Source organism: Ursus arctos, unplaced genomic scaffold (assembly GCF_023065955.2).
Source record: "Ursus arctos isolate Adak ecotype North America unplaced genomic scaffold, UrsArc2.0 scaffold_24, whole genome shotgun sequence".
In the NCBI taxonomy this organism is placed as follows: domain Eukaryota; kingdom Metazoa; phylum Chordata; class Mammalia; order Carnivora; family Ursidae; genus Ursus; species Ursus arctos.
In genome coordinates this window covers 40,482,798-40,497,506 of record NW_026622919.1, presented here as the reverse complement: position 1 = coordinate 40,497,506, position 14,709 = coordinate 40,482,798, and the positions used below count along the sequence as shown (strand labels likewise).

The 14,709-nt window shown below is 51.1% G+C and overlaps 2 protein-coding genes across 2 annotated transcripts; one reads left to right on the top strand and one right to left on the bottom strand.

Annotated features, from left to right (window-relative positions):
* Positions 1 to 1,432: 1,432 nt before the first annotated feature.
* On the bottom strand, positions 1,433 to 5,835 carry TMEM199 (transmembrane protein 199). The gene is made up of 6 exons (XM_026517697.4): positions 5,588 to 5,835; positions 4,422 to 4,495; positions 4,032 to 4,121; positions 3,482 to 3,524; positions 3,157 to 3,269; positions 1,433 to 2,833 (listed from the first exon to the last, which is right to left on the bottom strand). Exons 1-6 carry the CDS (start codon positions 5,796 to 5,798, stop codon positions 2,738 to 2,740), a joined length of 627 nt encoding a protein of 208 aa, XP_026373482.1. The 5' UTR covers positions 5,799 to 5,835; the 3' UTR covers positions 1,433 to 2,737.
* An 81-nt stretch (positions 5,836 to 5,916) lies between these two features.
* Positions 5,917 to 14,684, top strand: POLDIP2 (DNA polymerase delta interacting protein 2). Its single transcript, XM_026517695.4, has 11 exons — positions 5,917 to 6,167; positions 7,559 to 7,640; positions 8,645 to 8,742; positions 9,440 to 9,536; positions 9,707 to 9,782; positions 10,014 to 10,121; positions 10,573 to 10,709; positions 11,499 to 11,525; positions 11,699 to 11,824; positions 13,026 to 13,105; positions 13,619 to 14,684. The coding sequence occupies exons 1-11, from the start codon at positions 6,007 to 6,009 to the stop codon at positions 13,731 to 13,733; spliced, it is 1,107 nt and encodes a 368-aa protein (XP_026373480.1). The 5' UTR covers positions 5,917 to 6,006; the 3' UTR covers positions 13,734 to 14,684.
* The last annotated feature ends 25 nt before the right edge of the window (positions 14,685 to 14,709 follow it).

Sequence of the window (14,709 nt, the reverse complement as noted above, 5' to 3'; positions counted from 1 at the left end):
AGTATGGGGTGGTGAGAGATGGAGGAAGTGGCTGAGAGCAGAGAGAGTCTCTTCTCTGTGACGAGAACTGGACAGGCCACCTGATTGCTATCTCCAACTCTGCCCCTGCACATGGACAAACACTTTGCACGGTGAAGATTTCCTTGGCAGGAACTAGGTCTTCTTCCTCTTGATCTCTAGAAGCTAGCACAGTACTTGGCTCAAAAAGGAGCTCTCAGTAAGTGTTCAAGGCCACAGAAGCCTGTTGACTTGTGAGGAGGGGCTTGGGATAAGATAAGGACCCCATTCTAGTGAAAGGGGTGTGTGTGTGTGTAATGACCCCAATCTCAGTGTGAGAAGACGCCCTGGGTCAGAAGCCCTTTGAAGGGGCCTGCTCTTTATCTAACATTTGCAAGCCTTCCCACCTTCCAATCCAGGTATCTGGGCGGGGGGAGGGGGAGTGGATGCTGAAGGCTACTTGGCCCACAGGCTACTTGGCCCACAGAGTTTAGCACAGGTATAGCCATGAATCTCCACAAACATTCAGTGTAGCTTTTAAACTCAGTCTTAAGTGCTCTGAGTTGCTAGAAATGTTATAAAATGCCACCTGCACTTTTTCTCACAGTTGACACTTCTTTCAACCAACAACAGAAATTCTAAGACTTCTCAACAAAGTCATCTATGGTGGAACAGAAGAAATGAAACCTTCCCTCTCTCTCATGTACTGCCTGGGGAAGTTCAGACTGGTTACGTATCAAAAAGAAACCAGGGGCGCCTGGGGCTCAGTCGTTAAGCGTCTGCCTTCAGCTCAGGGCGTGATCCCAGCATTCTGGGATCGAGCCCCACATCGGGCTCCTCCGCTGGGAGCCTGCTTCTTCCTCTCCCACTCCCCCTGCTTGTGTTCCCTCTCTCACTGGCTGTCTCTCTGTCAAATAAATAAATAAAATCTTAAAAAAAAAAAGTTAAAAAAAAAAAAACAACCAGCAAGCACTATAGAGCAAATGTCTACTGAACCAGCGAGCGTGTAATTTCTGTTTAAAAAAAAAAAAAAAGATTTATTTATTTTAAAGACAGAAAGAAAGTGAGCAGGGGGAGAGGGCAGAGGGGGAAAGGGAGGGAGGGAGGGAGGGAGAGAGAGAGAGAGAGAGAGGGAGAGAGACTCAAGCAGACTCCCCGCTGAGCTCGGAGCCTGATGTGGGGCTCAATCTCACAACCCATGAGATCATGAGCTGAAGCAAAATCACGAGTTGGACACTTAACTGACTGAGCCACCCAGGTGCCCGAGTGTGTAATTTCTAAGAACAAAAGAGTACCCTGGGGGAAAAAAAGAGCACAGGAGCTCATAGTGTGAGCAAATGGAAAGGACTGTATCATTAGGAACAGACCCTGAACAATTATCAGAACTACGGAATCTTCAAGCTTCTGTGTTGCCACAAGATTTGAATTAAGAATATAGTAGACATAATAGATATTTATTGGATAAATAACTATTACTGACAGTTTTTAAGTACCTTTACACAGATTCTATCAGCATACCACTAATCTAAGCTCTTGAAAGGTTAACATTACATGGGGACTTCAAAACAGCCTAGCAGTCTTTGACTCCATTTAACAGAGGAAGCACCACAGCTGGTCATCTGATCTCTCTCAGCCTCAGTTTTGTCTTCGGGAAAAGGGGCCTAAAGCTGTTTCCTCTTCCAACCTCCAGCATTGTTATGAAGACCAAAAATAATCACGCAAAGCCATTATTCAACTGTGTACATTTACAAACTATTTTCTGCACTCCCCCAAACCCAGACATTTTAAGAACCTACATAAAATATCCTCCGTTAGGCTTATGTACAATAACGTGCATACGTATTCATAATGTTATGTGTGTGCTTACTCATATCCACATACATGGCTGACTCTGGAAACAGTCCCTATTTACAAAGAACGCCTCCCTTTATTAGCTGAGACAATCCACAGTAGGCATACTCTTCCCACCAATACACACAAAGCACAAGAGATTTTCGATTAAAAGCAGACATACTGTTTTGTCATCTGAATTGTTTTCATTTTTGGAGGCAGAGCAAAGGGTGATGGAAAGGTGGGAAGTTTAAGGAGGGCTGGTGAGTGGTGGAAACAGGCAGAAGCATACAGAAAATGTGAAAAAGGCAAGCAGAGGATGAAGACCGAAACTGAGATTCCGGAAAGGTAGCTGCCTAGCTCCCCATTTCACCATCCTGTACCAACCTGTCTTTCTCTTATTTGATGTCCTGTGATCAGTTCCTCTTCTGACACAAACTGGCTTCTAGAAAGGGAATCCTTTGTGTTTTTTGGAAGTTACTGATTTAAATTACAGGTCTGCATCACGGATAGTGTGGAGCAAGGGTGACCGTCGACTTGTGCACTTGGGGAAGTTCAAGGCAGTATGGTCTACTTCTGAGAAGACCTGGATTCTATTTACTCCTGATGGAGAAAAACCCAGCCCTAGCACTGCCCACTTGGACTAGAGAAGGCAGACGGGCACTGGGTTCAGGAGAAGGAACTGAAAGACCAGTTCTTTTCAGTTGTTGTCTGACTCTCCTTTACTGCCCCTCTGGAAATTGATAGAGGATTGGGCTCTAGCAGGAACAGCAAGTGGTCTTGGCTTGGCCCTCTGACTAACCAGAGTAGCGGACAAAGCGCCTGACAGGTTGACTGAGAGTCAGTGATTGGCAGCTGGGAGCCTGCAGTCTCCCAAAACCCGCTCCAGGCTTTGATGATGAATCATCAGTTAGAGCTCTCCCAACTCGCCTTCCATCGCCCGCACCATGACATACAGCTCGGCCAGGCCCACCACAGAGGCCACGATCAATGCAGCTAGTACCCGCTGGGGAGAGAGAGAACCAGGCTTAGGGGATACAGGTCAGCATCCAGCTCTGCGGCCTCCAGCACCTCTAGTAAAGATGGGAGGAGTGGGGAGAAGGGAGGAAAACCCAGCCCATAAGTTGGGGGGAAGGGAAGAAAATCGGATCTGGATTCTCTTGAGGTTATTATGCACTCCCATGACTGCTGGACAGCTCAAATGCTCCTCCTGTTTACTACATAAATATTTGTTTAACTCCTAACTTGTTCAAGGCACCTTCACATACGTCCTCTCTCTCCCACCAGCACTCCCACTTGGGGCACCTGCCCTGCCCAGTGTCTACTTACTGAGGCCATTTCTGTGAAGATATATTGGCTTCCAAGATAAGTGCAGACGAAGGCAGCTGCCACCGTGACAATAAAGTTGAAGATGGTGATGACCAGAGCTTTCACTGACCTCACTTTGGGGAAGAACCCAGGGAAGAAACCTTTAGGTCAGCACCCTCCATGAAGCCCTCTTATCTCAGGGCTGTCTCCCCCATCAACTGGGGTTCCCTCAAACGGCAAGCCTGAATAGCTCAGGCTTAAACCCAGAGCACTGGGGTGGAAAGAAGTCCCATGACCAACCCCTCCCAGGGAGAGGCTTTAGCAATACGATTTCCCAGTACCTCACCTTGCTTTCCCAGGTCACTAAGAGTCCCACCATGCCTTGAATCCTGGGAAAAAGAAAACACAAAGGATTCCAAATGGAAGCAGCCCAGGGAGTATCCATTTGTCAATCTGGGCTCCGCTTTCTTTATTTCCCAACACATTAACTCTGCCTTCTCCATGGATTCTGTTGTTGGGGACGAGCTGGATTTTTTTTCTGAACCACAGATCAAGCATTTCAGAGAAAAGGACGTAGGTTCCCAGTACCCATCTACTGCTCTCTTGCTCCAGGATGGGAGCATACCACAGAACAACAGGGAGCCCTGTCAGAAGAAAGGCTCTAAGGCTTATCTCCACCTACACAACCTTTAAGAAGCAGTCACCATCTGTGCCCAGAGTCTCAGTAAATGACTTGGGAATTATATTAGGTTTGTATGCGGCACAGAGCTTCTATGGTCCCTGACTAGTATAAAAACCAAGCTTCCACGATGTTTTTTTCCCTCTGTACCTTTTCCCAGTATAGGGCTCTGATTTCAGGAGCTACTCTGTCCTTGTACCGAAGAGCAGGCCCTTACCTTACAGGTGACGTTGTATGTGATCCGCTTATATTCCTCATTGGCCAGCTGTATCTTAATCTTCTCCAAACGCGCAACTAGCTCTGGGTTCTGAGGCAGAAAAATAAGAAGGATATCCCCAGCTTGCTAGAAAGCCATGTCACAATCATTGGTTTCAGGGCAAAGCAGTGCTAAGGGTGCCAAGAGACCCACGTAGTAGTTCAGCCTTGGAAATTTTTTTTTTTTGGATCTGTTTTCCAAGCTCCCTTTCCAAGGGAGGACAATATCTGGTTCCCCCACCCCAGCTCTCAAGGATTTAAAAAACAATTTTTGAGCCCAAACGTTGATTCATAAATCTGAGTAAGTCCAATTCGGCGAACATCCATTCTCACAAATATATCCCTTACATACCCGGGGAGGCTTCACAACCTCTGGGAGATAGATTTCACTGCCTTCTAGGAGCTCATGAAGGTATAGTGTGGAACCTAGGAAGAAAAGATTTTTACAAACATAATGATGCATAGAACTGAGGTTGAAGGATTAAGATCAGAAAAGTGGCTCTTCTCTTTTTTCCTATCAAAATAAAATATGGCCATCCCTATTTCCATTCATCTTCAAGATCATTAATTGAGAAGAATCGAGGACAACTCCACATAAATATCTCTTAGTGCACATTGATGACTGTCAGTTCTCAATTATCTTGCCAATGTTACAGCTAACAAGTAATCCACTTAATTTGCCTTTAGATTAAGTCAGGCTGTGGCCACAACAGAACTGCCCTAAATAGGTTTAAGTCACAGTGATGCTAAATACTCAGTGAACAGTGTACTAGATGATCTCTAAGGTACTTTTTAGTTCTAATAGTTCTAGTAGTTGAGCAGTCTACCCTTTGTACTTCTGGGTAGACTATGCTAATTCTGACAAAAGACCTTACAAGCCAGTGTGTCCTAGTTCCTCCCTTTACAGTTAAGGGAACTGAGACCCAAGGAAGAGAAACGACTTCTCCAAGGGGAGTTTGTGGCACAGCTAGGACTAGAACTCAGATGCTACTCCCAGTCCAGGTCTTTCAACACAGCTTTCCATCATCTTATGTGGAAAAAAAAAAAAAAAAAAAGAAAGAAAGAGAGAAAGAAAGAAAAAGAAAGAATAGAAAGAAAGAATCAGATGGAAAGAAATCCAGATTCCCAAACAGATAAAGCTCACTATTCTAAGTTGTTTTCTAAGGTGGCTTAAAAGGAAGAAACTGAACTTGTGCGGAGGTACTGGGTTAGAACTGGACTTCCTCAAAGGTCAGGCGACCCTAAGTGGGCCTGGTAGTGAAGAGGAGACTCTCAAGAGAGCAGAAACTGCACACGTAAATTTTGTCACCCACGAGAAATCCCCATGGAACCTGTTAAGGGAGTGGTTTGTCCTACAGTTTATGAGGTGACGCTTGGGTTGGCTAGATGTCCGTTTCCCGGGTGAAAGAGAGTGATGGATTTTTCCCCCTCACAACGATGCTAGAAGTGGGAAAAGACTCAGGAGGGAAAAAACTCTGGAAAAAGAGAGGCGAGTCCGGGCTGTAGACTGGGGCTCACCCCTCTCTCTCAGGTACTGATGTAGATCTCGGATCAGGCGGAAGGAAACCAGGCGCGCGGAGCCACTGGGAAAATCACTGTCCTTGTGTTTTTTCCCCAGTGCGGCTTCAAGTTCTGCCCGCAGCTTCCGGGGCAACTTCTCTGGTTCCAGCTCCCCACCGGGGCCCAAAGCGCGAACCAGCCGCTCGCCCGCCAGCAAACAAGACGCCATGTCTAGCGGACTACGGTCAGGTGACCGGGGGCCGGGACTTCCGCCCATCGCGCACCGGAAGGAGCTTTGAAGTTCGAGGGGCGGATGAGGCGGGGCAGAGGACCAAGGGGGCGGGGACGCGGCGCGGGGCAGTGTGGGGCGGGGGCAGAACGCCTCCGGCCGCGGTTTGGGCCCAGTGTCAGCAGCCGAGCAGGCGCTCGGGCGGGACATGGCGGGCTGTGTGGCCCGGCGGGCCTTGGCCGTGGGCAGCCGCTGGTGGTCCCGCTCGCTAACCGGGGCCCGAGGGCCGAGGTCGCTCTGTGCGGCGGGTGGAACTGGGGCCTTCCCACCAGCGGCGACCACGACGACGCGGAGGCACCTCTCGTCCCGGTGAGGGACGGAGCGCGGGGCCGTACGTGGAGCCCAGGGAGCGTGTTCCGGCCAGCGAGGAGGCCAGGAGGCCGGGCCGGCCGAGGGTGATTGGAGTTCGACCCGGGAGAGGGTCCCGGCCGGGAGCCGACCTGCCCTGCCTGGGATGTGTGCCAGGAACAGAGAAGGGAGCGCGGCCCAGAGCCCTGGGTTACGCAGGACTGGCTCTGAGGGGGAGCTAGTAACTCTTCCGGAGAGAATCCTACCTCCCGGAGAGAATCCTACCTCCCCAAAATGGGGATCTCGACCTCTGTTGTTAGTGGGCAGCCTTTTAATTAAGCCCTAGGGCTCTTGACTTGAACCCCCAGCCCCGCATTGGGATACAGCCTCCCTCAGAAAGATGCTCGGAGTGGGAAACAGGACTCTTGAGAGTGAGACCCGCGTGGGTTCCGGGTTTCAGCGTGACCTTGGGGAGACTGGTTCTTTCTGTGTGACTTGGGGAGGGGGCTTGAGGCCATGGGGAATGGTGTGAGCATTGTCTCTATTGATGGGACAGACAGGTCAAATTGGGGCTGGAAGATCAAGTGAGAGGAAGCATAAGGTTCACATCTCCAAAATACTAAGAATAGCAGACCTTCGAATTAGAAGGACCCCTAGAAAGAGCAACCCTGTCCAGAGAGACCACTGAGAGAACTGACCTTTTTGTGGCAGAAATTAGACACTGGTATTGGGGAGAGATGATAAGTATTTGCAGTTTAAGACCGCTGTGAAATGTGATGTGAATCTGAACAAAAACCAGATTGAGAGACTACTAGGTGCAATGCAGGGAGTGCAGTAGGACGTCTGGAGATGATGGCTAAGCCGTTCGAGGGCAGGGTGAAGGCTGCAGTTTCGGGGGGTAGACAGAGATGGAATTAGAACAAATATTTCACACACTCAGCTCCGAGGGGGAACATGGCTAATCAGACACAGGCATTGCTCCCAGGGAACCTACAGTCTCTAGTGGAGATAAGACAGGGGAGCAGATAACAGAAATGCAAGGTGGGAAAGGCGGTTACAATGCTGTGGGAGGTCAGGAGGGTAGGTCAGGGAAGAAACAGAGGCAAGGGGTACAAATAAACAGTGCGAAGGCATTATATGAGCAATGCTGAGAGTGAAGAGAGAAAAAGTGATCTGGGAGCACTCAGACATAACATAAACTGAGGCAGGGCCTGTGGCTGGGCCTCATAGGGGGAAAGGCAGAATCTGGAGTGGTGGTTTGCGAGGACACTTACTGCTTCACCTGCCCCACTGCTTCGACCCTTCTCTGCTGTCACTGCCTGGCCCCTCAATCTCCTAGTAGCTTTTCTAATGGGACAGGTACCAATACCTTCTCAGCTTTTCAGTTGCTTGTTCTTTTCCTTCCTAATCAGAAACCGACCAGAGGGCAAAGTTTTGGAGACGGTTGGTGTATTCGAGGTGCCAAAACAGAATGGAAAATATGAGACCGGGCAGGTGAGTGCTGGACTGGGCCATCTTTCATTTTCAAGGTGTGCCCTCCTGAAAGGGTCAGTTTTGGTCCCTGAATGTTACGGTTTTCTGCCTTGGTGTTTAGTGCTGGACCAGAATCACAAATTTTTAAAGATGGGTTTCTGTTTTCCTGGATGTGAATCCTTTCCATGGTCAGTGGGTTCCCTTTCCAAGTTAGCGTGGACAGAGATAGTTTGAACCAAAGTGAGGAGAGGGCCAGGTTGTTGAAGAGTCCTGTAATTTAGTGGAAGGTGGGAAGCCAGTGGAGGGAGCTTTCAGAAAAGCAAACCTTTGGGGGCACCTGGGAGGCTCAGAAAGTTAAGCGGCTGACTCTTGGTTTTGGCTCAGGTCATGATCTCAGGGTCCTGGGATCGAGCCCCGCGTCTGGCTCCATCCTGGGTGTGGAGCCTGCTTAAGATTCTCTCTGTCCCTCTCCCTTCCTCCCTCTCTAAAGAAAAAAAAAAAAAAAGAAGAGCAAACCTTTGGTACTCTGTCATAGTTGAACTGATTGCAGTGTAATATAAGCTGTGGGGGTGAGGCTCTTGTTTTCGTATCAGCTTTGTGCAGATCCACTGAGATAGATTTAGGCCCCTTGTAAGTACGGACTTTTTGTTTATTCAACTTCCCACTCCCTTGTTCTTGTATGCCTGCAGCAGACCAGGCGGTGTACATTGGGCTTGAATCAGAAAGCAGTGCCTTCGTCTAGAGAGGAATTATGACGGGGTCAGTGGCTAAGCACTGTGCTGAGTGGAGGGGAGGTCAGGGAAGTCTTCCTAGAGCTCTAAGTGACGGTCTAAAGGATCAGCAAAAGTCAGCTGGGTGAAGAGGGGGTAAGAGTGTTCCAAAGCTGGTGGGAGTGGATCATAGAGTTCAAGAGAAAGATCAGCAGGACCTCATGCTGGGGTTGCAGTATCGGTGCTGCTTAGTGGTCTGAGTCCCACCTGGAAGGACTTGTGGACTGCACACTCACTGAGGCTCTTTCCTCCCAGCTCTTCCTTCATAGTGTTTTTGGCTACCGAGGTGTCGTCCTGTTTCCCTGGCAGGCCAGACTATATGACCGGGATGTGGCTTCTGCCGCTCCAGAAAAGTAAGTACCCCTGTCACTGTGCCTCGCGGTACCCTCGGGAGGAGGCCTGACTCATGGCTGACATACGTAACTGGGGTCCCAGGGGGGAGTTCAACATCCTCCTGGGCCATCGGAACAGTCCCAGAGTACTTCCCGGACACCATGGAGACAAAAGTGCTGAGTGCCAGGGACAGTCTTAAGCCAGAGGGTCCCTTCAGGCCTCCCCAGGGTGCTTTCCCAAGCTGATCTCTATTTGCATTACAAGTAGCCCAGAAGGCGTGGAGGGACTAATTTTCTTGATTTTTTGACGTTCAGTTAGAATCTTTCTTCCAATCTCTTATCACTAGAGTACATAAAAAAAAAAAAAGGCCTAGTTCCATTAAGTCATAGACAGCCCCAGGGATGTGAGAAGAGTAAGGTACTCAGGGCTCCAGGGATGGAACCAGCAATTTGATTTTCTCAGCATGGTCCCCTTCTTCCAAGAAGCAGCCAGAGAGTAAGACGAGTGGTGACTCTGTGCCACGGGTCCTCCACGTTCGCTCGTCGGCCTCTGGGGAGGGGCCGGGCCCGGGTGTTGCTGAGCAGGTGCCCAGCTTATGCCAAGGCCCCCTCAGATCGGGCACTAACTAGTCTGTTTAGGTAAGGAGATGGTAGGGAGCTAGGGCAGGCACCGCCTCTGTTTCTCTTGGGGTCATCTTGGGCTTCTTCTACCCTCTAGGGCAGAGAATCCTGCCGGTCATGGCTCTAAGGAGGTGAAAGGCAAAACTCACACTTACTATCAGGTGCTGATTGATGCCCGAGACTGTCCACATATAGTAAGTAAGCAAGGCGGCTGGGCCTGGGGTTTCTCTCCATGGGAAAGGCCTGAACCTGGTGGGGACAGAGGGAGGGAGAAGGGTCAAAGAGAGCCCAGATTAGCACTGGGCCCCAAGTTCTCAGGCCTGGATAGTGACTAAGAAAATCTCTGACTCGCTTCTTGCCTTAGTCTCAGAGATCTCAGACAGAAGCCGTGACTTTCTTGGCTAACCATGATGACAGCCGGGCCCTCTATGCCATCCCAGGTGAGTAGCGAGCATCTGAATATGCCTGTTGATGAGAGGTCTGGTGTGTCTCAGTGAGCAGATTCTCATGCTTTTCTGATGTCCTTTAATCTGCTAGGAGGGATGATAGGAGCCGAGAACGATGGTACCAGGCTCGTCCCACTTTGCGACAAGGCCAGGCATTGTTTCTCCTCAGCCTCGTTCTTCGCTTTTCCTGTGTGAGCTTCTGTTTCTTTTCCCTTTCTGTGCCAGGCCTGGACTATGTCAGCCATGAAGACATCCTCCCATATACCTCCACTGATCAGGTTCCCATCCAGCATGAGCTATTTGAAAGATTTCTTCTGTATGACCAGACAAAAGGTGAGCTCTCTCAAGAAGGGAAGCTGGAATGGGAGGGTCCTTCTTCAAAGACAGTATCACGCAAGTGGCTTCAAAGCTGTGTACCCACAGCCTTATTCAGCTTCCCGTTAGCTGTGTCAGGCGGATGGCTGTTAGCTCTTTCCGATGGATAGGAACCTGCGGCTCAGGGATGAGGAGGAGGAGCTCAAGGTTGCTAGTGAGTGGCAAGGTCAAGGTTACGGTAGGGTTTGAAGACCTGGGCTCCTCATTCCCAGCCCATTTCTCTTCCCAGGATGTCCCATAACTCTTCGGGGCTTATTCTTGGAGGCCTCGTGCCTTCTTCCAGCCTGTGCTTTTGCTGCAGGTTTGGGTGCCTTGTACCTGGGCCAGCACTCGCAAGAGTTTTCTTGGAGGGACAGTTGGAGAACGCCCAGGACTCTGGCCTGGACTAACTAGTCATCTCTTGCCCCAGCACCCCCTTTTGTGGCCCGGGAGACGCTTCGGGCCTGGCAAGAGAAGAATCACCCCTGGCTGGAGCTCTCTGATGTCCATCGGGAAACAACTGAGAACATTCGCGTCACCGTCATCCCCTTCTACATGGGCATGAGGGTATGTGCCTGGCCTGGGCCCCTTCCCTCAGGGGTGGGTCCCCACGTTTTTTTGTGGTATCCCCAGGGTGACTGTGGAGTAGGTTCCACATTTAAACCATGTGCCTAGTGGTCCTGGTTCCAAGTGCTGCATGTATTGGGTGGACTCCTAGAGCGGCGAGACCCTCCGGTTCTGGGACGGGGTCCTCTAGGCTGACTCTTCCTTCCGTTCTGGTTCAAAGGCTTTCTGTTTATGAGGAACACACACGGACTTGTTTGAATCAGTAGAGGCTGATGTTCACACTTTGTATGCATCAGTCAGATGTTTAATGAGCTATCTCTTGCCTGGCTGTGAGCCTCAAATAGACATGAAACCCTGTTCCTGCCTTTCAGGAGCTCATGATAGTGGGAGAGGTTAGCGTAGAGCACCTCAAGTGTTGTCATAGCATTGGGCTATGGAAGGGCAGAGGAGGAGAGCAGTGGCCTGGGCCAGCAGTGATTGCAGGGGTGGGGGCAGCAGCTGGCTGGAAGACTGGTGAGAAATGGAAGGGCCTTGTGGCTGACTTCCGTTGGCACCCAGCTCTGTTGGTAGTCTTGACAGGATGAGGAGGACGGAGGCCAGGGATGGGGTCAGGAGAGGCTGCCTCCTTTGGGCTTGTTGGCCGTGGTCCAGTCACCATCCCACAGACACTTGTGGCATTGTTCTGTCTCTGCAACCTTCCTGGAATACACCTACTCAGTTGGAGAGCTGTTGATTGGAACAGACTTGGTCCTGCCCGCTGGGACTTAAATTCTTTGTTTTTTCCCCCAGGAAGCCCAGAATTCCCATGTCTACTGGGTGAGTGTGTGCCTGGGGGGGTGGGTTGGGAAGGGGCGAAGTTTGCCTCTGGTGGGAGGGGCCTGTGCACTGCAGGTGTCCCTCTTTGTTGCTTCTGCTGGCCTGGAATTGCGGGTGGGCTAGCCCGAGGTCTGTTTTTCTCAGCTGTGAACTCTCTCCTCCACCCCCCACAGTGGCGCTACTGTATCCGCTTAGAGAACCTCGACAGTGATGTGGTGCAGCTCCGGGAGCGACACTGGAGGATATTCAGTTTATCCGGCACCTTGGAGACAGTGCGAGGCCGAGGCGTGGTGGGAAGGGTGAGCATCATAAGGCCAGTAATGGCCAGTTTCTGGTCCTTCCCAGCAGCCCTAGGGGCTGAGTGCCTGCTCTCCTCTCCTTTGTGGCTAGGGACAGAGGCTAGTGTGTGAATGCCTTGGGCTGTTTTGGGTGACACCTTACAACAGCCCCGTGAGATAGGTTTCTTACAGCCTGATTCACAGATGAAGAGAGAGGTCGCAAAGTGAGTAACTGGTCCACGGTCCCGTTTCTGGCAGTGGCAGGACCTGGATCCGAATCCAAGGGAGTCTGACATCAAAGCTTGTGTAGAGTTCCTGTTGCCAGCACAGAGCCTTATTAAAAGTATGAATTTGATGGGGCACCTCGGTGGCTCAGTCGGTTAAGTGGCTTCCTTTGGCTCGGGTCATGGTCCCAGGGTCCTGGGATCGAGCCCCGCATCAGGCTCCTTGCTCAGCAGGGAGCCTGCTTTTCCCTCTGTCTCCTGCTCCCCCTGCTTGTGCTCTCTCTCTCTCTGACAAATAAATAAAATCTTAAAAAAAAAAAAATAGGAATTTGAGTGCCTTTCAGTGGGGCTCCTCCCCCCACCTGCCCCAACCACCGCTTCTGGTTGTCCTTTCTCTGCCTCCTTACATAGCTGCCTCTGCTGGGCCACAGAGAGCTCATTTTGCAAGTCCTGCACTACCCCACCCTGTCCCCTGAGAAATAAAGTCACGAGAAGTGGCCAGGGGCCACATTTAACATGTACATCAGCAGGGCCCGGGGAAGCAGGGTGGGATACTGAGTGAGAACGGGGCTTTGGAGTGAGATCGTCTGTGGCTTTGAATGTCAGCTGTGTGTTGTTTGCTCACCACATAACTTCGGGCCAGTTTAGCCAAAAGTCTCAGTTTCTTCCTGATAGAAGGGGCCACACCTATTACCTTGTAATTACCAGGACGTTCGCACCCAGGCACTGAGTGAATGGACTCTGAGAGGGCTATTTACAGAGGAGGTCCTATGCCCGGCATCTTTGCCCAGTGGCCTCAGATGTTGCGTCTGAGGTTCTCTTTCCCAGAATCAGAATGAAAGGCCCGGGTCAGTGGCTGTGCTGTGGGAGGTGGTACTGGCAGGCAGTCCTCGTGGGAGGCCGAAGGGGGCATCCTCCCGATGAACTGGCAGTCAGTGCGTGGCCCTGGGGTATGGGGAGCTGGCCTGGCCTTAGCGATTTTGCCTGAACCCTTACAGGAACCCGTGTTATCCAAGGAGCAGCCCGCATTCCAGTATAGCAGCCACGTCTCCCTGCAGGCCTCCAGCGGGCACATGTGGTGAGTGAGCACGTGCTGGGCCGGGGGCGCCTCAGCTCCGAAAATCGAGAGCTCGTAGTTTGCCATTCATTCTGGGCCAGGGTAAATCTTGAGATGGAGCCTTATCTGCTCTTCATTGTTGTGTGGGACTTGTCTGATTTTTTTGGACTATTTTCTAGTTTCTGTGATTTCATGGACCGAGAGAGGTCTGGGGGTTCGAATACTGCGCTGAGTTCCCACGTAGTTGGTTTTCCCCGGGTAGTTCACTCCTTAACCTGAAAGTCCGGTTGGGTAGCTTATGCAGTGTGCATCCAAGGGCCAGAATCAGGGCAGCCGTGTTTCTTCTTTTCTAGCGCCAGGAAGGGCTCTTGGGTTTCTGGACCGGTGTTATCCTGACATGAGCCAGGCTGAAGAGAGCCCATCCTGCCTCATCCTGCTGTGTTCAGCTCTGGAGCTGAGGGCCTAGGGCTCTCAAGATCCTCAGTAGGGCCTCAGCCCTCACTCCCTCTAACCTAGCTTCTCTCTGACCCACAGGGGCACGTTCCGCTTCGAGAGGCCTGATGGCTCCCACTTCGATGTCCGGATCCCTCCCTTCTCCCTGGAAAGCAATAAAGATGAGAAGACGCCACCCTCAGGCCTTCACTGGTAGGCCAGCTAAGGCCTGAGCGCCTAGGCTCGGCCCCTGAAGAACAGCTCTCATCCCACAATTGCTGCAGAACTCTTTCTCCACTATGGGCCACAGTGGATCTCTTTATCGTTTGCACCATTTGATTGTGGGGTTCTTTTTTGGTGGGTGAGTGTAATCGTTTTCTCCAGAAGACCTGTGTAGGAGTCCTCCAAGGCTGGCCTCCCCCGTGAGCCCTGGCTACACTGTGTTCCAGTAAACCCTTCCACCAGGAAATCTGTGTTCAGCTGCCACAGGCCTGGGGTTTCCTGGCCTGTCACACAGGTTGTTTGGAATATGAGGTTTGGTCAATAAACCAGTGCACACTTGGCCACCCTCGCCATTTCTGCCCCCGGGGTCTCAGGCTCCCTTTTTGACGCAGTGGGGGCCCTTGGTTGCTGTCCTCGCTGCCTTTCCAGGAAACTGCCCCCATCTACTGGAGTATGTATCTGTTTCTCTCCTGAGGTTGGGGCTTGGCTGGACGTCTCCCAGGGTCACTGTGCCTCTTAGCCAGTGGGGTGGGGGCTAGACTGGACTCTTGTTTTTTCTTTACCGTCTGCCAAGTGCTCAGCAGGAGGCCAGGTCAGGCTCGGCCTTCAGCACTGGCCACCCATTGACATCATTGGCCTCCTTGGGCCTGGGAAGGAGTGAGGCAAGCCATGCGAGTTCCCTGGAATAATAGGCCTGCCAGCCATGAGCCTGTATCTGTCAGGCCTTTCCAGACCGCCAATGCAGAAACTCAGCCGAGGACTTTAGGTACATATGCATGGGGACTGAGCCAAGCCGCTTTCTGAGCTGCTTGCAGATCTCCAAGAACCAGAGATGAAATATGCTGCATTTCCCCCTGAATCTTAGGGATTCCTGCTTCCCTACTACCATAGTGATTGTTAAAGAGGTCGTTTTATTCTTAATATTAAATCTCAGTTCCAGCCCTTATTAGCATTGTCCTTAATCCTCCACC